Source organism: Nannobrachium achirus (assembly GCF_963921795.1).
Source record: "Nannobrachium achirus genome assembly, chromosome: 17".
Taxonomy (NCBI): Eukaryota; Metazoa; Chordata; class Actinopteri; order Myctophiformes; family Myctophidae; genus Nannobrachium; species Nannobrachium achirus.
Window position 1 is genome coordinate 28,222,860 of NC_137824.1, and position 23,278 is coordinate 28,246,137.

A 23,278-nucleotide genomic window follows, 5' to 3' on the forward strand; every position below is an offset into this window, starting at 1 on the left:
TACAGAAGTGCTCGCCCACACCACACAAATGAATGATAGAAAGCATCCCGACACTGTGAATGACTAAATGTTTGCCATGATGTTCAGTAAATGCAGCTCAATGAAATTTTAACCACTTTCAACATGGCGTCCCTATTTTGGGCATACGACTGTTATGAAAGCTTCAAAAAGAGCAAAAATAGCAGACCTGTGCTTTCGTGTCACATCGTGACATTTACAGTAGTATCTGCCATTTTCGCTATTTCTGCAACGGTGACACTATTATACAAGTATAACATTGTGCTTACAGTTTTAGCAAAAAGTTAAAAGAAGGGAAGCCTCCATCGTTATCTCAGAACAGGAAACCGGAGTGTATAGCACAACAGTTCCCTACCTGTCGCTCATTCTCGCGCCACACTTCACAGCAGGAATGCAGAGCTGAGGTCTGTCATTGTCAGTGTTCAATGAGCATGGCATGGTCACAGTGTTAAAAACAACTCGCCCCAGAAATAGAGGTTTGGGTTGCACCAACAGGTATAGCAAAAACCTCACAAAGAGTCCCTCTGTTCTCCGGTTATCGGAGTGTGAAATAGACTTGGCAGTAACTGTCTCATGAATGTCCCATATAGTTTTGTCTGTCTCTCTCGCTGCCACATTCAGGTAGCATGGAGATCTTTGATACCAATCCTCAATGGCTGTACCATGTCGTATAGTGCAACTTATAATATAGTTGAGTGTCTTATGTTCAAATGCCACCTTTTCTTTGATTATGTGTGTACTAGTATTATCTTCCAGTGGCCACAGCAAGTTGGGACTCGTGGAAATGTCACTTGGTATTATTATTTCTTCAGAGTTAACTAGTTCTATTATCAACACCATTTTAGGTTGTGAGAAAAGATTGAACATATTCCTATTCTTTTTTGACAAATCTGGAATACATTTATATGGCTTTTGACCTAGTAATTTTCCAACACTGTGTTTATTTTAGAATTGAGCAATTTCTATTTACATTGTCATTGGAAGACTGGTCAGTGGTCATTATTCCCCAACTACGCTAAATTGGTTTTATCCCCACAGGAATAAACAGATTGTCTTTTGGATACTCAAAAAAGCACATGCATAACAGAAAATACACAAGCAGCTTGCATTGATTGGTTAGCTGTAAGAAAAGGAGGCCAATATCACATCAGCTGAGATTTTGGATATTGTAATGTCATGAATATCAACCAGATCAACAAGCTCATCATATGTCAGTGTGATGTTTTGTGAGCTTGTAGACCTGTTGTTTGATAAAATACCATAATATCAATATTGAGATATTTGATATTGCGATATTTGATTTTGTCCATATCACCCAGCCCTTAATGCAAAGGACCTAACTGCTTAAGGCAGTGGTTCTCAAACTTCTTCATGTCAAGGACCCCCAAAATGATATGTATTTGGCCACGGACCACCAATCTGAAAATAAGTGGTGCCAGTGACCCCAGAAGAGAATATTTGTTCGAAATCTTCCTTTTTCCTACATTTTCAAGGCTTTTCAAAAGTAGCAGATGTACATGCAGAGTTTGTAGAACTGCTATTTTTGCATAGCCAACATATAAACATATAATGTGGTTAAGATGGTGATGCTGTGTTAACAAATGTATCTGGGGACCCCCTGGAACACCCCCAAGGACCCTTGGCGGTCCCTGAACCCCACTTTGAAGAACAATGGCTTAAGGACTCACCATGGATGAGACTCTGCCACAACACGGTTGCAGAGGATGGTAGGTGAGGTGTTCTGAACCAACATCTTTCCCTCACTAAGTGGAATTATATCATTCCATTTGCTGCGGCAGTTCCTCTTGACAGAAATGTTAATTTATTAATTGAACTTGTTGATCAAATGGCTGTTTTGTAGTTTCTGAACAATTAAGCCTATGAGTACTGTATATGACAACACTTTCTCACACAGGATCCCATTGCCCTCTGGATATGGTTGTGCAAGGACAGAATGCCTGGGTGATCATCTAAATGTATCGACATCTAGCTCTTTTTATTCTGCCGTTAAGGCAGTAAAGATGCAGTAGTAATTAGCAGTTTTACCATATGAAATGTATGATGGGAGCTGTACGTTTAAAACATCCTTAATAAAAACAAAACAAAACAACAATCAGATCTCTGAGTCACATAATTGTATCTCCATGGACATAGAGCAAAGACTCTTAATATGGGTCAAATGTATACGAAGTAATTAACTTCAATTACAGGTACACTTTATTGTAACCACCCAAGTGGAGGGTCAGCCATGCCCAAACATATTAACAAAATGCTGTCGGGTGGAAACCTTGTATGTCTATAATAGTAGAAAGTACAGACCCAACCCAGTTCAAGATGACTAAATATAGAGGGTTTAAGTGTTTACATGGGTAAATGCTTTCTTCTCCCTGCATAATGAGCGCAGTTTTGAGATTTATCTTCATCGCTTACGAATTATACATTAACTGGTGTCAAAACATTTGATGTAAATGATTTGTACTGCACATGAGGGCTGGGTGAGGGCGTTCCTTTGATAGTTTGTAGTGGTGGAAAAAGTACTCACGTTAGTATCAAAAAGTATCAATACTGCAATGTAGAAATAATCCAGAATTCAAAACTTGAGTAAAAGTACAAAAGTATTGGTATAAAACATACTTAAAATAACAAAAGTAGCAAGTACTCATTATGCAGAATGTCCCATTTCAAGTTTTCATGTCAAACTGTATACACATCTTTTGAAAATAGCAGATCTACAAGCTCACAATGCATCGCAATATCCAACATACTGTAGTATAGGGTTGAAGTGGTTAATGTATGTTTAAGTAATTATAATCAAACTCTACAAATTAGATTTTCAAATAATAGTAGAGTAAAAGTAAAATATTTGTCTCTGACATGTAGTGGAGCCGAAGTAGTAGTTGAGGTAGCGAGGTTTGTATAATGATGACAACATGGCATCTTATTTGTTTGTAAAGTTTATTTCAGTAGTCCTTCATGGCAGTAGAAGACGACACTTAAAATTTGCAGTCCCAACATGCAGAACAATCGTTTGAACAAAATGACGTGAAAAGTAACACATACTCGAAAAGAAAAGATTAAAAGTGCATTTTTCTTCTGTAAAGTGACCAACACTTGAAGGAGAATCAAAGTAGTACGATTAGAACACTTAACCAAAGAACAGTTTTAGTTATCCATTCATGCAGCCCACGACTTTCACAGACGACCACGTGTTGTATTTTCCGGAAAAGCAACAGTCCAAGCCTTCCACAATGAAAGATCCACATTCAGCATTTTTGGAAAGTTTTGACAGCAGATGACAACCGATCAATTACATTTATAAAAAAAGAAAAGAAAAGAAAAACTGAAATAGCATAAATCAATATACCCTCACCGAACCAAGAAGATAAACACAAAAGAGAAACACTTTTTTATGTCAAGTAGAGGTACACTGCATGAAGAACACAAGTAAAAACATATACACCCAGAAATGTTTTATTCCAAAACCAATAACTAGACTATAGGAGATACACTGAGTGCAACAGCACCTGTCAAAGCTAGCTGAGCATGGGAGGAGCAAAGAACCTCCAGAGCACGCACACACACACACACACACACACACACACACACACACACACACACACACACACACACACACACACACACACACACACACACACACACACACACACACACACACACACACACACACACACACACACACACACACACAATTAGACCCATACACACACAACCACACTCACACAATATACGCAAACACCCTGAAGTGGGCCATGCATCAGCTCACAGTAGTACACCGTTGCTTGCTATACCTGGAGTCGTGCAAACAGACAATTAGAGCAAGTATTACCATACATACTGTACACACACACGCCGCGCGCACACACACACGCGCACACTAAAAGAAAGCGACAAGAGAACTAAAGGGCTGAGAGCTCTCAGTCTCACATATAGGACACACATGCAATGCATACATATAAGTTATCCACAGGTTACACACATACACGCACACATACACACACATGCACATGCAGACAACAAATCACTTGCACGCTCGCTCTCGCACACAGACACGCTCACAGTCTCGCACGCACAGACACACACATACAATCAGAAAACAGATCTCCCATAGGGAGAAAAAAAGCAATCACACAGACACAAGTAGTCAATCAATTATAAATAAACAAAGCCATAACAATGTTAATATTAATACTAATAACAGGACATTTAACAAAGCTCGGTTTCCTCATTCTATCTTTTGAGCATTCTGTCAGTGTATCAGAGAAAAGAAAACAGAAAGAGAACTTACAGACGACAGTTCATTACAAAGCCGGTCAATGCAAAATTCATACATCTCCAATATAAAAATACAAATTCACAAAATAACTATAGAGACAAAGTAGATTCGATAGAGTTGTGGAGCATCCTGGCTAATATTTCTCTCTCCCTTAAGCTAATGGCACTTATGTTAGAAAGTTAAAATCTCCATTTATAAGGGGAAACAAAGTATTGTGAAATAAAAGCCACCACTCTGAAGCATACAGACGTTCAAACAAGCTGGTCGACACTCTGCTCCTCCCCCTCTAAAACCAAGAGACCTTGCTTTTACCTGTGCCATAAGACACTGTGTATGTTTCACATTGTACAATAATGTGGTGGTGGTCAGGGAACGACAATGGTTTTGTCTTCTCAATAGGTGTGAGGAGCACTGTTCTATGCTAGCTGGCTAAACTACTCCTGGCTACCTGTTTTCTAATAGGGAAAAGGTCTACATAGGCACCATTGTGATAGTCGCAGTCAAGCAATGTGTGGAATGCAATTATTTGTGGAGAGCAATTGAACTGAACTGCTGTAGAAAATGGAGGGAAGCTGGACTACGTTTCTTTTTTTACGAGGCAAGAGTTGAAAACCATGAAGCGAAATCAGGCACGATATCTACATACGTTGTTTGTTTGTTTCTGTTTTCTTTTAGAATAAATAAAAAGGACATGTAATGAAAATGAAAAGTATGGCTGAAGGCATAAATAAATGTAAGGCCTTATTATACAGTAGACTTTTCCTTGAGTGCAAAACAAAAACGAAGAAAAAAACATCGACATGTCTGGTCTGAAGTGGTCCATTCAGTTTCTGGAATAAACGCAGGAGTGCGAGTACAATACATTTTCTTCAATTGATTTTCCTTTTAGATTTCAACAGTGTTTTGGAAGAGATTGTATATACGACTGCTCTTTGGCAATCAACTCTAAGTTGTAATACAAATAATAATAATAAGCATTTAAGAACTAATCGTATGGTGTCTTGATTTTTTTAGTAGTCTGGTACAGTACGGCTTACAGTTCAGGGTTGATTTGATAAAGTGATTGAAAAACTTTTGGCTCAGAATTGAATACATCATTTCTTTAAACACACAACCAACTCCCGACAGACTGAACGAGAACAGTGAGGAACTTCAGACCACAGATTTATGCGTAAAAATGCAAGCACAGTGCTCATCACGTCTGCTGGACACACAACTACAGCATAGTGAAATACTTGTTCAACACTTTTTTCCTTGTTTTTTTATCCCTTTTTGAAGAAGTACAATACTGTACAATATCTCCCTCTTTGCTGTCCATTTCATTATCATGTCCAAATATCCCCTCACACTGGTGGGAAGGTGAGGGGGGGGGGCATGGGCTCGTACACCGGGATTCCCCCCGGATTCGCTTCAAATCGCCTTTGGCAATGGCTATTGTGGCTCCTGACAGGCCGGCCTGGCCAAAGAGGGGCGGCGCCTCACCAATCATTGGTCCTCTGCTTGGTGGTGTCGTAGGCCCTGCAGACCTCCGACTGTGACACCACGCCGTTCTCATCCTGAGAGAAGGCGTAGCCATCTGTGAGAAGGGAGAAGGCCAGTCAGAAGCTACTCAGCACAGGAAGAGCTATAACGGCTGATCTGGTGTCAGAGAATGTAAACCAAAAAAACGGACAATCGACAAAACAAACTTAAACAATAGACATAAGGTAAATGGTTTAAATAATAAAAACGTAAATATAAATGACAGAATGATGAACAATATATACAAATGAAATAAATACACATTTAAGCTCCCTTATCATTATGTACTGTACTGGGTGTGCCCTGTGGCCTGCTATCATGTAATGTTTCCTGCCCAACACTATGGGTGCGTTCGGAAACCCGCACCGGGTGTGTGCTCAGTGTAGTGAGTGCAGTGGGCGTGACGTTGTAAAGTGCGTTCAGTGTGGCTTATTTACGAACGACCAGTTAACAGGTAGCTGTGCTATTGAAAGGAGATGTAATGCATAACATTGGCATACCTGCTGTTAGTTTACAAGTTGATGTGTGTGAAACTATCAAGCCCAAACGACCAACGAAGCTGCAAATGCTGCATTTTGCGGTAATTTCCTCCATTGTTCACAGCTGAGAAGCGCTCGAGACATGGCCAAACCAACCAATCAAAACACCACACTGACGCGCCATACCGTCAAACCCCATCTTCTGAGTTGGGTCGGTGAGTGCGTGCACTCAACACACCTGTGCGCCGCGCACTGAATTTCCGAACGACAACACACCAAGTGCACCGAATAAACGAACGACAACATGGCACACCAGTGCGTTGAGTGCGCATTTCCGAACGCACCCTATAGCATCCTAATCTTTGACCCCCTGACTCACCTTCAGGTGTCAAATGACTCAGTCAGTACCTGGAGGCCAGCAGGCGGGTTCAAAAGGCCCCGCTGGATCGAGTGCATTGTATGGGAATGACATCGCAAAGCAACGTTGAATCAATCGTTATCTGGCTCTACACTCTACTCACGGCACACGAGGAAAGAGCGGGAATTCAGTAGCTAAAACACAAAGATCTACAGGAGAGGAGAGGAGGTTTTTATCAGTGGCTAACACTACAGTACTAGTCTCTATGGAAAAGACAACCAAAAGAAAAAAGAAGTCACACAACAATGATCTCATCTCCACCTATGAGACAAACAAAAAACAAAACAAAACGATCAGACAAAGGAGCAGAATGAACAGAATAAAAGACAAGCGAAATAAACACACACACACACAAAAACAACATATCCATGTTCACTATTCTGGCCTGCAGTGAAAGAAACACCATTTCATAGTGCTGGCTTCTTTTACTTTCACTATTGTCAACATAAAGGCCCCACAGCTGTGAATTGCTGGCAGCACTGGAAACGTTTAGCCAGAGTGCCACACAAGTGAATTTCCAGGCAGGAATCGTCAGGAATAAGAGCCTTGACCCATGTGTGAATGTTTAATGCAGCTATAAAAAAATAATATTAATGACAAATGAATAAATAAAAATAGAAAAAGTGTTGCCTAGTGGACACGGACACTAATTCATCTACTATAAGTGGTTAAGACAGGCCGACGGCTCAACGGGCAGAGCCAGGGGCCGTTAGCAGCTGTTAGGACACAAGCAGGGAGCTGTGGCTCTGTTTTAGTGTTACTTAATGAGCTTTAAGACAGCATTATGGATGTGGATTTCCTGCCTTTGGCTAATGTGGAACAGACCCCAGGTTACCGCTGCTCTAGGCCCGAGGACGGCCTCCTCTAGGGGATGTGGAGCTACGCGTCGGAACGGGGATAATGACACACATGCTGCCCCCCCCATTTTATTTGAAAGCAGAAACAATTATCCGCAATTCTTTTCTTTCCACTTCTCTGGGATAGCATCTAAACTGTGTGACGCCTTGGCCGTAAGGCACCTTTGGCGAAGGTAGTACGACCCCGACAGCAGCGTTGTTCTAAGCGTGTGTGTGAGAGGAAGAGAGAATGGATAGACAGAGAGATATACATTTGTGAGTAGACAGAAAGAGGGACACGGAAAAGAGAGGAGAATGAAAGGCAGAACATTCTGAGAGAAAAGAGAGAGAGAGAAAGGAGGAATTCACCCAGAGGACAGACACACGTCCACACAGATGTCCATGTACAGTATATGTTAGAAGACAGTGGGACTCACGGAGCAGGTTCTGCTGCATGGAGTCGGAGCGGTACAGACTGACGGTGCTCTTCTTAAAGACATTCTTCAGGAGTTGGGCCCTCTCCGTCAAACTGCACGCACACGCGCACACACACACACACACACACACACACACACACACACACACACAGTGTGTTAGTATCATGCTGAGCGCTGCGGGCAGACTTAATGACCCGTACGTCAAGCTACTGCTCCACCCGAGCAGATGGACCTGACAACTGCTTCACCTGCTGGGCGAGACACAACTCTGAAGACACACCAGGGAGGGGGAAATAACCCTGTGCGTGTGTGTGTGTGTGTGTGTGTATGTATGTGTGTGTGTTTTACACATAGTAATGTATCAGTATATACAGTATGTGTGTGTGTGTGTGTGTGTGTGCGTGCCAGGGCCAGAGGTCCTAGTCTGCTGGGTCTGGGACAGCATCCAGGCAAAGAGAGATCAGCTTTCAGTTGGCATGAGATTTCACACTGATTGGCTCCATAGCCAGTGGTGTAAAGTAACTAAGTACTTAAGTACTGTACAATTTTGAGATATTTGTGCTTAACTTGAGATTTCCAATACCTTTACTTAACTACTACTCCACTACATCTCAGATCCAAATATTGTACTTTTACTCCACTACATTTATTTGAGAACTTTAGTTAGTTACTTTTCAGATATAAATTATAATACGATAAACCATACATTAACCATTAACCACTATTTTATACCGAGGCCATTTTCAAACAGTTTGTACTTTTACTTTTGGTACATTAAATACATATTGATGCCAATACTTTCATACTTTTCCTCAAGTATATTTTGAATTCCAGACTTTTACTTGTAAGGGTGCCCTCAGACCAAAATACCTATGAGAGTGGAATCTGCGTTCCGCCAATGCATTTCAATGAGAGTGAAGCGGTTTCATGCCAGCAGAGGATTTCTGCAAAAAACGCTCCCTTCTCATTGAAATGCATTGGCGGAACGCGGATTCCACTCTCATAGGTATTTTGGTGTGAGGGCACCCTAACAGAGTATTTCTATATTGTAGCATTGATACTTTTACTTAAGTAAATAATGTGAGTACTTTTCCCACCACTGTCTAAAGCCCTACACACAGGCCCACAGGAGAGCCAGGGAGTGGCTTCAGACTGGACTATAGAAGCGGAGGTGTCCAACATACAGTACATCATATATCGCTGCTCTCGAGTGGAAACCTTGTATGTCAAAAACTGTTTTAAATAGCCGGTCTACAAGCTGTGTGTGGTTGTGTGTGTGTGTGTGTGTGTGTGTGTGTGTGTGTGTGTGTGTGTGTGTGTGTGTGTGTGTGTGTGTGTGTGTGTGTGTGTGTGCGTGTCATAATCTCACTTAAATACTGTTAAGGTTAGCTACTCTGACCTAAATGACCAGGAGCAGTCAAAGAGATATGAGCAAATTTTACCGTAAACTTTACAGCAGTGGTTCTCAACCTTTTCAGGCCGCGACCCCCAAAATAATCATATTTTAACTGGGGACCCCCACCCTGACGAGCACTCAGAGTTGAGGCATTACCTTTTGTATAACACAGTTCTATTGTGAAAATAGCAGATCTACATGCTCACAGCGCCTCGCATTGCGAGGCGTTGTGAGCATGTAGATCGGCTATTTTCACAACTTCGGCCTCTAATATTTGACAATTTGGCCAATGCTTTGTCATTTGTCATTTTAGAGGTATTAAATTGTCACTTTGGAAATGTGCAGATAGTCAGATACCCCCTATGCACTTGAACTTTATGTCGGTTTGTTTACTGTTGAGTGAGTAAACAATGTTGCACATTAAGTTAATCATCTGGGACCCCCCTAAATAAGTTGGGGATCCCCCTGGGGGTCCCGACCCACAGGTTGAGTACCACTGCTTTACAGTGTAGTGTGTGAGGACGTACCTCTTGCCGTGCACAACCGCTCCAGGATCTTTGGATAAGGCTTCCAGCTCTTGAACCTCATCCACCAAGGTCTTGAAACACACCTTCTTGATCCTGTAGTGTAGAGAAAAGAACATCCATGTCCAAATAGATAATATATATGTATATATATATATATATATATATATATATATATATATATATATATATATATATATAAACTATTATTCAGTCTAATAACACAAACATAAGATGCCCGTCACAGAATGTCTATGGAATGGGTACCAGTGGTTTTGAAATTCTGTGAAGTAGGGCTGGGTGATTTGAATGACATCAAATATCACAAAATGTTTGACCAAATACCTCGATATCGATATTGTGAGGAAGCTATTGTATGTTGACGAAGATATCCCTATTTGAAAATATAAAGTTTGAACAATAGTGAATATAGGGAACAATAATAAAGGTCCACACACTGGTTAGATGATACACTTTGTTTGTGCCCAATGCTCAGAAGAACATCAGGAAATATGGCATTATTTTCCCTGACTGAAACTTTGAGTGAGCATTGAAACAATTGTGAAACCAGTTGTGGACCTTATTATTATCTTGATCTTCCATTTGTCCTGCACCCGGACACTGAAGTGGATGTGCGTTGTGTATCTTCCTTAGAGAGCCTAACTCACCGTTGCTGGGACCAGGAAGAGAATCAGAACTCTACCAAGCTATGTGCTTTAAATAACAATCACTGTCGGTTGCATTAACAAATGGTTAATATCAGCGTTCATGGGAAGTTCAGTGACTCCGAGGGGGGAGTACTGCAGTGAGATAGAGTTTGTCAGGTTACTCCCTGTGGAGAGTTGTGCGTGTTGGTGGGTGGGGGGTGATGATGAGCAGATGGGGAGATGAGACTCACACTTTGTAGGCCACGTCAAAGACCAGCGAGGTGATGGGGATGAAGACCAGGCCCGTCCAGAAGATGCCCGAACTGAACATCATGTCCGCCTGATGCACACACACATGCACACACACACGCGCACACACACACACACGCGCACACACAGAGACACACACAAAATCCTGAGTTTCTACTGTGTGGATTGACCCTTCACGTCATTGCAGACAACGAAGAGGTGAACAGGCAATGCAGCAAAGAGATAACAGCTCATCAATAGAAGAGAGACATCCCTGAAGGCATGGCCATTGCTGCCCTTTACAGCACTCCAACAGAAACAATGCAACACAAAACCAGCCCAAAACAAACTGCCGTGTTATGTAAACAGTAGACGGGATGGGTTCGATCATCTCAGTCAAGCGGGCTGATCTTAACTAAAATGGCCCAGTGTTTGGATAGAGTTGAGGGCCCATACGCCCCAGGGCAGAGGAAGTACCTGTGAACTATTAGGACAGTAGTATCCCTTACACTTGAAAACAACTCCACTTTGAGCTGTGCTGAAAATCCCCTTTTAACCCTGAGGAAGATACAAAACACTTTTAGCATTTGGGCAAAGCAGAATTTCTCTTACTTTTTTGAGCCAAAGAATCTGCACAACTTTTATATAGTACGTTGATCTACTGTAGGAAGCTGTTGGGAACGATGTTCCCACTGATGAAATATTGCAACCTCTTGCTGTGTGGAAATCACAAAAGTATTTAATTATTTAAACAGATGATGTCAGAGTATGCTCCACCACTCCCACCACCGCTACACAAACACAAAGTGGTACAAAAACATAAATCCTACTTCAGTGTGATTTTAACGTCTGAATTTGATTGTCTGTAATGTACATTAAAATGTGAGCAGCCAAATTAATTAAAGTTTCACAGCGAGAAGATCTTTGCTCTTTTATGCCTTCGTCCATATTAGGTTTGAATAATAAACACTGTTGTGTTCGGCGTCTTACAAATGTGCACATCATGTTCACACTCCAAGATAAATCCTCAAGCGAGATAGCTGTGGTCTTCACTGAGGCTGAATTGTCAGGCGAGACATGGATGTGAACCGTTTCAACTTCAACTCTGCGGCCCAAAAGACACCATAAGTCTGTCATCCGTGGAGACAGTTTCCTTTTCTGTACTCGATCTTCTGCAGAAAACACGCATTTATCAGAAAGAAGACAATCCGATACAACGGTCTAAATGAAGGAGTGTAAAAGTACCACGCCATAGTGGGAGGTACTATTAGGCTTGTAAGACTAGAGGGGGACGGGGATCATCTTGGCATGGGCCGAACCTTTCAGCCTCCTGGGTGGGGGCTGTATTTACTTTGGCACGGTTGTATTGAAACTATCTGTCATTACGTGTCAAAGAGCAACACGCACGCCCCGTGCATCGCAATTTAGGCCTTACATGCTTGTGCCAGTTGTTTAAACTGCCGGGGCCTGCAGACAATGTCTTTCCTGTAACGTGAAACAGGCCAGGGCTATGCAACGGCCCCTTAGGAGATACATACATACCTACACACACGTGCGTGAATAAAAAAACAACAACATACATACAGGCATGCACACTCAGAACATATTAATGCAGGCACGCACACAGAGCGATCACTGTCAAAGTATCAAAGTGATCAGGTGCACCCAAATTAGCTAATCTGTTCGTCATTACCAGCCAATGGACTTTGATGTTTGACAAAACATCAGGGAAAGAGGAAATCCCAAATGACTGGAAATCAAAATGGGTTTTTCCTACAGTTGGGGATGAGGGATGGGGATGAATGGGGCTTTTCTGTGTTTCTCAGCGACTGAAACTACATAAGATGACGGGAAATTACATGGACGCACGAGACATTTTCACGTCAATTTTAGAAATTGCCCAGCACTGGTGGAAAAGTTGACTTTTTCTTTCTTTTTTTAATCACAAAAGGTCAGTTTAATTATTTTCATTTTCATACAGTGTATCACACATTTTAATGGGGGGTGTTTAAGCTGTCTTGAGAGTCTTTTGAAAATAAACCCTGGCTGTATGCTCAGCATATTAAATCAAGGAGTCTACGAGCCCTTAAAATAAACCACCTCCATCTTTTACAACTTCAATCTATGAACAATATTTACATAATATAGCTCCACAAATAGTCCTCAGCCACAAATGAAGTACACACAGCACAGACACCTTGGAAATCTCTTTTATCAGCATATAAAGTCCCGGCAATCTAGTCGAGAGTCAAGTCTCTCGCTAATCCTTGTACTCAAGACCTGGGTTACGCTTAATGCTTTTATGCACTAAAGTGTCAAACAATTATAGGCTATAACGCATAACATAAATTGGGGGGCGAAAAAGGATCACAGATTTGTGAGACTAATAAAAAGCGAGAACAAACAACAAGGCTCCTCACATTTGATGCCTCGATATTTTGAATTTATGATCACTGCAAATATCACTGACAGTTTAATATCACCAAATGTTTGTGTGTGTGGAGACTCTCTCCACTGCCTCTAGCTGAGCCAGCAGTGTTTGGTGGATGCTAGCAGTGGCTCATACCATGGGGCCCCTGGGGAGCAGGATGGGGGAGAGGGCTCCAGGGTGAGGGGGTGTATTTTTAGGACAAACTAATAAACTTGTCTGACTAGGCAGACAGTGGTGTCCACTAGCATGGCTCGGGGTGTTTTGACAGGCTATCGACCCCCCCATGGGCACAGGAATAATGCTCTATGTCTATGTGCGTGCGCGCACGTGCACACACGCACACACGTGCACACGCACACGCACACACACACACACACACGCACACACACACACACAGCTAATACCCATACCCTGACACACACCATTACTCATGCATTTTGCATACATGAGCCTTTCGTATGAAATGTTTCAAATGTTGTCAAATCTGTTCAAATACCTCAGAGAGTCTAAAGATGCTTGTGTCTCACGAGGGTCCACTTTTATACTATCAGAGTAAAATTTATATAAATGATCACACCAGAGTTTACAGTGCATATCCAAGAAATAAGGTTATACCAAGGCATAAATCCTAAAACTGTGATGACGTGATCCAGACAGGCACCTGCAGTATTTGAGTAATATTCCCTAGAGACCTTGATCGGGAGAATCCATCAGAGCCTGTTTTGGCCCACAGTGATAGTAGCTCTGAGAATGTTAATGCACACCATTGTGATGCTAAATGAGAGTAGAGGACAATCCACTACTTCACTATTAACCCTGTGCCTGAGCCTTTGGCTTTAGAAAGCATTGATTGAGAAAATCTAACGCACGCTCGGTCTCGTCTCTCTCCCTCTCTCACACACACAAACACACACACACGTTCTATCATATATGAAAGGCTGTCAGATTTCAAGTCTACCGGCCTTTTTTCCCTTCTTTTTTCTATTGGCTTCACCAAAGCCCAGAGATGCTAATATTCAGACACTCACTGCCTGAGTGCACAGAGCTTCTTTGTGCAACCCTTTTTTTTATTAGGTACACTGAAAGGAGGAGGGTTTAGGCTCAGTCAAATCCAGTCCCGGGCAGTACTTTGGCCTGCCTCTGGCCATGTTGCTTTTTCCACTGGCTAAGCTCAGCTGGGCCTGGCTAGACCATCCATTCTGTCTGGGACAGAAGGAGAGAGGGGAAGAACGCTTATGATGGAATTAGTAATTGAGGAATGACAGACAGCAAATGACTGCAAGTAAGGTAGAGATTAACGAGAATCCAAAAGGTATACCCCCTTTTGATCAGCAAACACTGTCCTGAATAGAAAGCTCTGCACTGTAGGCCTGGGGAGGCTGAATAAGTAGCAAACACAATATAGAGTGTAGAGTGGAGGATCTGGTCCCAGAGGACCGGGACAGAGAATGAGGAGAGGCTTGCTCACTTAATGCCCTGAGAGACAAAGAGAAAAGCAAAAAGTGAGAGGCCTTGCGTGGACGAGGCCTACAAATCCACAAATTCCCAAATGTCGTCATTGCGATGCAGAGGCAAATGAGGAATTCACAATCCCTTAACCCCCCCCCCCCCCCCCCCCACCAGCTTCCAACATAGAAAACAAACACTGGCTTTCTCAGCCAGGTCCATCCTCCTCTCGGGGCACTCTGCATGTTGGCTCAGAAAAGGCACATGGACATCCATTAGGAGAACCGAGGTGAGAGAGAGAGAGAAAATACATAACATAAACACTTAGAACTCCACAGAAGTTACACAGCCACAACTGTCCATCTGTGATTTACCATTATTTTGTCTAGAGCAGACAAAGAAAATGGTCCCAAGCATAAATTATAGAGCAGACTGTGTCATTTTTACTCGTATTAGCTCATGACATACACTACGCGTGTATGGATGGATCTATCATGTAAAATAAACATCTATGCACACGCATTCACACGACACAAAACTACCCCCACCTAAAGCCTGAGTTATATTTGGTAACACACAGAGTTCGTAGATCTGCCATTTTTTTCTGCACGACACCAGTGCACAAGTAAGTATAAATCAGATTTAATGCTTCACACCACGGACAATGGGTTGGTTTCGAGGTGCGGCGGCGTCATATAAATCATTTTTCCCTGTGGGGTCCAGTGGATCTGGGCGTGTTTAACTACATGTCTCACACGACACACATGTGGCTCTTTAAGAAAGGCCCTAAGTATTCCAAAAACACAGAAGGGGGGACAAAGTCAACAGCTCAAGGTAGTTGTGGCGGTGGTCTCCATTTCAATCACTGGACCACTCACAGATTTAACAGTGAGGAACATTGAGGGTTCCTCCTGGGCTAATGAACTGTACTACGAATTGTCCCTCGTAAAAGCAAGGGCTAGTCTATTTACCAAATGCCACAATGCTCTCTTGTAGGAGACCATTTCTAGCACTGTTAATTGGCCTTTATTTCTGTACTACTTGACACTACAACCAATCATTTAACAAAGCATATTATTTACACTTTCAAGGAAGCCTCACAGGGCCACATTTCAGTATGAAAATCAACTTGCAGACACTCAAAATTTGCTTGAGGTAATACAGACGTATCATGCATTATCATCTCTACCAGGCTAAAACGGCCGGTAGCGAGCCTGTCTGTGTGTCTGTGAGCAGCTAATCTCAGGTACCGCTGGAGTGGACTGACAGCTAACTAGAAGCAGTGCTCTTCCGAGCACAGGTCTCCACCAGGCCGTGCGTCCTGGTGGTGCTACTGTATAATAGGCCAATGTAAAAAGGGTGGCATATGTTCTTCACCTTAGATCTTTCATGGTATTCGGACGCTGCATGCATGATTTGAAGCATTGTGTTCCATTTTTTTTTGCTAAAGTCTACCTGCTGGTGGCGCTATAACAGGCTAATGTGAAAAGGGTAGCATTTGTTCCTTGACCTAGTGGGAATATGTGTGGCAAATTTCACGGTAATCGCAAGCTGTGTTGATGATTTGAGGCATTTTGTTCAAAAACGGAGCAATCCTGCAAACTTTGGAAGCTAATATTAGCCAATCAGGATGGAATATGAAATATCAGACAGATCGGACTTGATCACATGACTATAGAGATACTTTGTACCGATTTGCGTGATTTTTGGATAAAATCTCAAGGAGTAATATCCAAAAATGTGTTTTACATAAGTCGGCCCAAAGGTGGCGCTATAAAAGGCTGATGTGAAAAATGCAGGGCAAAGGTTTATCCTTAGCCTCTAGGGAGTAAGCTTACAAAGTTTGAAACTGATCGGGGGAGTTATAGGTAAAACCACAAATCGGCCTGTTATAGCGCCACCATGAGGCTGATAAAAAAAAAATTAAGTGGCATTTCTTCCTCGGCCTAGTGGGAACGTGTGTGCGCGATTTCATGATAATTGCACTTTGCGTTTGGGATTTGAGGCATTTTGTTCAAAACGGCTCAATCCTACAAACTTTGGAAGCCAATCTTAGCCAATCAGGATGGAATATGCAAAATCGGACAGATCCGTGTCGATCACATGACTGTCGAGATACTGCCTACCGATTTGTAGGATTTTTGGAAAAAATCTGTAAGAGTAGTGCACAGAAATGTGTTTTGCGAACATCGGCCACTAGGTGGCGCTAGAAAAGGCCCATTTGAAAGATTTGGGGCAGAGGTTCTAGATTGGCATCCAGGGAATGTGTGTGCTCACTTTGGCAGCGACCGGGCCAACGGCAACTGAGATTAGGTGCTCACAAACTGCGAGGACGCACGGACGGACGGACGGACGGACGGACGGACGGACGGACGGACGGAGGGGAAAACATACTCTCCCCCATGCCTTCGGCTGGTGGAGACAATTATGAAGAACTACCGTATTATTACACTTACAATTTACAATTCACATGATTCCGCTACATCAAGGGTCTTCAACAGGGGGTCCGGGACCCCTAGGGGGTCCTCAAGGCTCAAGAGTTACTACAGGGGGTCCTCCAAACCTTTTTCTCCTTTTTTTATATTAACCACTTGAATCCTAGCGTCCATATTCTGAGAACTTGTTCAAAAATAGCAGATCTCTCTCAACTAAGGGGTCCTTGGCCTGAAAACGTTGAAGACCCCTGCTCTACATACTGTATGTCCTTAAATACACATTCAGTATCCCCCCCCCCCCCCCCCAAAAAAAATAAATAAATAGAAAAAATAAATAATAATAAAATAAATAAATAAATAATACAGTCTCCTCAGAAAATTCCCATTCTTATCCCTAGTAAATCCTTTAAATATCTCCTGCAGCGCCAGACCCTTTAGAGTGTCCGCTACATTTCACACACTTCTGGGTAAAAATGATTTCCTACCCAGAATAGGGTTCTTATCGCATGACAGGGGAACTGTGGAAGAATTTGGCGCATGCTCGTTGAGAGCAAGGCCCATGTGTCACTGACAAGCGCTTATGAGAGCACGCGTGAGAGCAAGTGTGAGTCAGTTTAGGAATGACAGTGTAGAACAGCCCAGTCTGGAGAACCCAGCAGGTGTTGGAGAAAAGAGAGGAGGGGAGGACTCTGGCTGGAGGCAGCTGTGTTGATAGCTAAATGTGACTGGGTGTACCTGAGACTTCTCCCGAGGTGCGACTAAGCTGCTTAGTGAGTTGGATTACATCTCCTGTTCAAAAATCATCTGAAATCTTCTTTTGCCGTCTGTTTAAGACCCCCCCCCCCCACCCCCAGTGAGGTGAACATGGATTTGATCTGTGGTTTGGGCTCCAGCCAATATAGAGTACCAACGAAAGGCTTGGCCGGCCGTTCCAAGATGTTCCACGGATTGGATCCTGCACCTGTCTTGTCAATCGTCCAAAGACAATCTCACCCCGACACTGATGAATGCTTTCACGTTGAAATGTATTGCTGCTTAATGTGTCCTGTTAAAAGAGGTGACATTGAGGAGTCAGTTGGGCCAGAAACCGGAGGAGAAGAGGAGAGCCTCTGGTATTCTTTTGCACCCCTCGGGTAGTTCAGGAATGACAGACGCAGGGGAAGACAACTGGGTGAAAAAGGCAAAAAAAAAAAAAGAGAGGACGACTGAGCCAAAAGGTGAGAAAGAAGGCGCAGAGAGCACAAGAAAATATTAACACTAATAATAAAAACAGAAGCACACACAGGAGAGGACAATGTGGAGTGGAGGGGAAGAGATAGAGCTGTAATCAGGACGAGTTTAACCCTCCTCCTCCACAGAGGCCTGCCAGGTCTGCGAGGCTGAGATGATGTCTCTTGATGTCTTCTCCAGTGTCAGGGGTGGGGCGGGGGTGCATCCCCGTGCGATGATGTACGGGTGTCCCCATGTCAGGTCTGAGGCGTAGGGTTACCAGCCGCCCAAAGGACAACATTACTGCCTTCCTCCTGTGCAACGGGGGCCTGGATGAAAGTACCCCGTTTCATGCACACGGGCTACCATCAAGGTGAACTACCGTATTGTTGTTGTCGGGTGGAAACCTTGTATGTTCAAAACCGTTCGTTTTGTGTTTGTCGTTTTAAAAATCATTTAAAATAGTGAAAATAGCCGATCTACAGGCACGCAACGCCTCACAACCGCGAGGCATTGTGTGCTTGTAGATCTGCAGTTTTCACTAGTTTTGTGTGACAGTCTTGTATGGTGAAGCTTTAAACTTGGAGATACAAGGTTTCTGCCCGTCAGCGACGATATTCACGCGCGACCGTGCGTGTGTGTATAAAATGGAGAACTTGGCTCATGTGGCATCTGAAAACACCAACACACAGTACTTCTTTCTACAAATCCCACTGCTGCGACATATAAAGTCTTGATCCATCTGAGCTCCAAGTGTTCTCACTCACTGTGTGGACCAGCGTTTTGGCCGTCCTTTTCTCTACGCTTCAGGACAAAATCATCCAGGCTCTCCCCCGGACCGCTATGATGCTTCAACATCACCTGCAGATACTCAGTGCGGAGCGAAGGCGACGTAATACAAACACGGGGCTAATTGGCCCAATTAAGTCATTACGCAACACAAGCCAGAATGTCCGTCACTTTGAAGCCCTATGGCTCTCTCCTCATTTACCCAGAGCCGGGTGTCAAGTTACGCTGTGAAATTTCCCACCAGTTGTCACTCTGCGGCCGAGAGTGAATTATGAGGTGGATGAGGGATCGGAATCATATCAGTGGTGTTCTCACTGCTGGAGGGTGCAGTTCCTCTGCACATCTGTGTATACTGTGTAAGAGCATGCATGCACGTCTTTGCACATGTACATTTCTTTGTATACCTATCACGTCCCACGGGGAAAGTGTTCAGCTTCACCCAGCTGCCCACAGAGGGGAGAGCGTGGAGGGCGGGGCAGTTAGGGGTTAGGTGTCTTGCTCAGGGATACTTCAACACGTTGCCGAGAGCTGGAATCGTACCCGAGACCTCCGGGACCTCGGGAGTCCTAGGCGGGCTCACTAACCATTCAGCTATGCGGTGATGGTGGTGTGCAGTGGTTCTGACAAAGTTAAGGGGAGACCTTCAAATTTCAGTTTGAACATTGAAATTTGAAGGTCTCCCCTTAATTTTGACACTGTACAAATGGAACCAAATGGACCCGTTGGGGTTTATTTGGTTTCCTCCGCCATCGGTGTATGAATGGGTGAATGCAATGCACAATTTCTGTAAAGCGCCTTGGATAAAGGCTCTATATAAATGCACCATATACAGTCAAAGTTACAGACTAGGGTCAATTTAGACCCCCATGAAGGAACCTAGAGAGTCCACTTTGAGAACCACTGAGCTATTGCTACCCCAAATATCTGCTTGTGGGTGACCATGAGTGTGTGCATGTGTGTGTACGTATGTCAGCTCATAGGTAACAATGAGAGGGTGTTTCAGTGTGTGTGTGTGTGTGTGTGTGTGTGTGTGTGTGCGTGCGTGCGTGCGTGCGTGCGTGCGTGTAGTGTGGACTGCTTACCTCTCCTGACATATCCGGCGCCAGTGGGATCCAGGGCCACAGTGAGGAGTAAATGCCAAAGAACACCACCCACAGGCCGATGCTTCCCCAGATGGCAATGTGACTGAACTGGTCAGCGAGCAAAGCAGACAAGGAGCAGTGAATCAACATGAGCTTCCTCACTCGGCGGAACAGAAGTCATTCGATTCACACAGCTTGTGAAAATGTTTCTGAACAGTGTTTCCCCATTCTATTCACTAGTATAACAATCTAAATGTAATAATGCAACATTATTTTTATCACAGATATGTTAAATTACTATTTAAAGCAAAGTTGAACTTGGGTAGAACCTTGGTTTGTATTGCTACCTGGGCATGATATAAGTCCAAATATTGACCATATTCACCTGGCGGCCATGTTTGAAATTTGCATTGAAAACTGTACCTACACCGGGTGGCAACTGGAGTGGCATTTCATTGACTTAATGGTAAGATGGCCGCCGTGTGAATATGGTCAATTGTCCCCATATGACAGAAGTGGATAAATAATAATACATCTTCATGGAAGATTATTCCCAAAACAGGATTTTCTATCTTCTGTTATGGACAGGTGGCTACACAACTCCATGTTCTAATAAACATGGCGTTAAGCTATAATACTCGAGGCTCTGTGGTATACCATGACTGTACCACGACTCTGGCAATAGTTGGAATGAGGCTTAAACACGTAGAACACAAGTAGTTATAGTATACTAATGATATATCATACTCATAGCCCCAATTGTATTATAGCTTTAATAACACATTTGCCAGTGATTAGCAACTAGATTCACCAACAATTTGAATCAAAATTGTTATGGTTGCTAACCAAACCTTTGCATGCGTGCGTAGCAGCGATCTTTCATGATTATACAACAGACAAGTTCAATGCATTAGTGCCCTTCCATTTTGACTGTGTTGTGATTATAATTGTTATAATTGTTTTTTTTGTCTAATAAAATATTCAATCAATCAATCACAATAACAAGAATGATACATTTTTATCATAATCTGTAAAGCTCTTCTCAAATATATCCACAGATGGTAAACATCTGAACATACACGTGGTCTCGTATTTTAGAAATCTCAGAGGGATCACTGGGGAGAAAGTGGACAGACCACTCTGTTGGGATTCAATCTTAGTCCATAAAGAGTTATTTTAGTAAATTTTGTCTTTACACTTTTAGTGGACACTATACTCTTTATTTAAAAAGAAATTGAGATATACTCAAATACTGCATACGGTGTAATGGTTACAGGCCAAATGAAGAGTAACACATGTCTGGCTGAAGAGATAAAGAGATGAGAGGAAGATGGAGAAGGTATGTTACAAGTGTCGATGGGCCTATAAAGAGAAAGGTGCTGGACGGAGATAAGAGAAGCTTAGTAGGAAGAGAGAGACTCGTCAACCTTACCATGGTCCAAGATGAGGTCTCCAGGCCAGCTTTCAGGCAAACCGTGATAACCACAAACTGCGGAGGCATTCAATCATAGACGTTAACACACACACACTGTCACACTCCCTATCTAAGTTCACCTAAAAGCCACAGGAAGTTCAACATGAGAAATCTACTCAAAGAGACCTGTATGTTTGGATATTTTGCATTCGGTTGACCCCTGAAAATATTTTGGATTCAGACCGTAAAGATAATCTCACAAAATTGCATTTAATGAACACAAAATGAAAACTTGATATCTAAACGTTTTAAAATCAAAACCACAGTGAGTGCAGACTGTAACCAAATGCACAAAGAGATGCATTACAAGGCAAGAGACAAATAATAATAGTTAACAGAAACAGTGCTTTCCTTTCAGCATAACAAAAGACTGCTCGTCAGACCAAAATCACTTACTGTATAAACCATGTTACCCAGGAGGAGATAGTCTGGGGTCTTTCCATTGCCAAAGACAGTATCTGTGAAGGGAATGAACAGCAGAGTCACTTGAGCCCTGCTGGAGTCTTTAGGCTGGTTACCTCAGGATAGCACAATTACACCTAAAATGATAGCTATTGTTGGATAATGTCATTAACACTAATAAACAGCATTGTTAACCTTCATGTAACGGAGAACGAAATGATTTATTGGCATTTCTTACCCAACTACCTCCGTGTCAACAGTTATCAATGGGTGTTCCAAATAAAATGAAATGAATCAGCATTGGCAATAAAACCACATTCAGCACAATGGCAGGCCCTCTAAAAACCCATTTCTATTTCCATTCTGAACATAGATATATGTACTGTACATATTTTCATAATCCGAATGGCATTGCTCACATACTTTGTACTATTGCACCCTGTGGATACATAATTTTCTATCTGTAAGCTTTCAGAAAAAGGTATCATTACATGTATTTAAAGTAGAGTAATAAATGTACATGTATTTAATGTAGAGTATAAATGGGCACTAAGTCAACAAACAGTGTTTCAATATTGCTGATAAGCCAATTATTAACAGTGTCTTACAATTAACTGCACAGCCCTACAGAGCAAAATGTGTCAATTGAACTCAGAGTGTAACAGACTCTTGCTGCTAGAACAAACCACTATTGAACAAACAGGCTCTACTACAGGTAATGGGGTTGTGGTTTGATGTAAAATGCTCCATTAAAGACTCTGTGACATGAAACATTGGACACATGAGAATAGGACACAAAGAGGGAAACCCACAGTCAATTAGTTCTATTACGACTCATTGAGATGGGTAGGGCCTGCAATTCTGTCTGATTTAACAATTAGGAAACATTTTGGGTTGTTATTACAAGCTATCGTGCTGAAAAACTAAATCACATCACATTAATCATAGCTGCAAATTGGCTGAGTTGTGTTAAAACAACAAAATTAACGGGAACCAGATATTGTTTTGCAGACAAAATGGCTATTTATTCAGCTTTACAGAAAAGCTTCAAGTTCGTGAACAAGAAAATCTAAATTTGGCAACCCTAAAACAGGCAAATTCTAGTGCATTAACTGGTGTATAAAAGAAAAGAAAAGAAAATATTTTAAGTGTTCAATGAGACTGTCTAATTGCTTCGTGAAATATGATAAC

General features: G+C 42.5%; 1 protein-coding gene across 2 annotated transcripts in view; it reads right to left on the reverse strand.

Moving 5' to 3' along the window:
* Positions 1 to 2,956: 2,956 nt before the first annotated feature.
* atp8a1 (ATPase phospholipid transporting 8A1) overlaps positions 2,957 to 23,278 on the reverse strand; it is a 175,379-nt gene continuing 155,057 nt past the window's right edge. For both annotated transcript variants that reach the window (XM_080745990.1, XM_080745989.1), the window contains 7 exons: positions 22,082 to 22,143; positions 21,644 to 21,700; positions 20,212 to 20,319; positions 10,822 to 10,910; positions 9,927 to 10,019; positions 8,004 to 8,095; positions 2,957 to 5,888 (listed from right to left, as the gene is read on the reverse strand). In XM_080745990.1, coding sequence (XP_080602116.1) covers positions 5,791 to 5,888; positions 8,004 to 8,095; positions 9,927 to 10,019; positions 10,822 to 10,910; positions 20,212 to 20,319; positions 21,644 to 21,700; positions 22,082 to 22,143 — 599 coding nt within the window. In that variant the 3' untranslated portion in view covers positions 2,957 to 5,790. The remainder of the gene's footprint in view (positions 5,889 to 8,003; positions 8,096 to 9,926; positions 10,020 to 10,821; positions 10,911 to 20,211; positions 20,320 to 21,643; positions 21,701 to 22,081; positions 22,144 to 23,278) is intronic.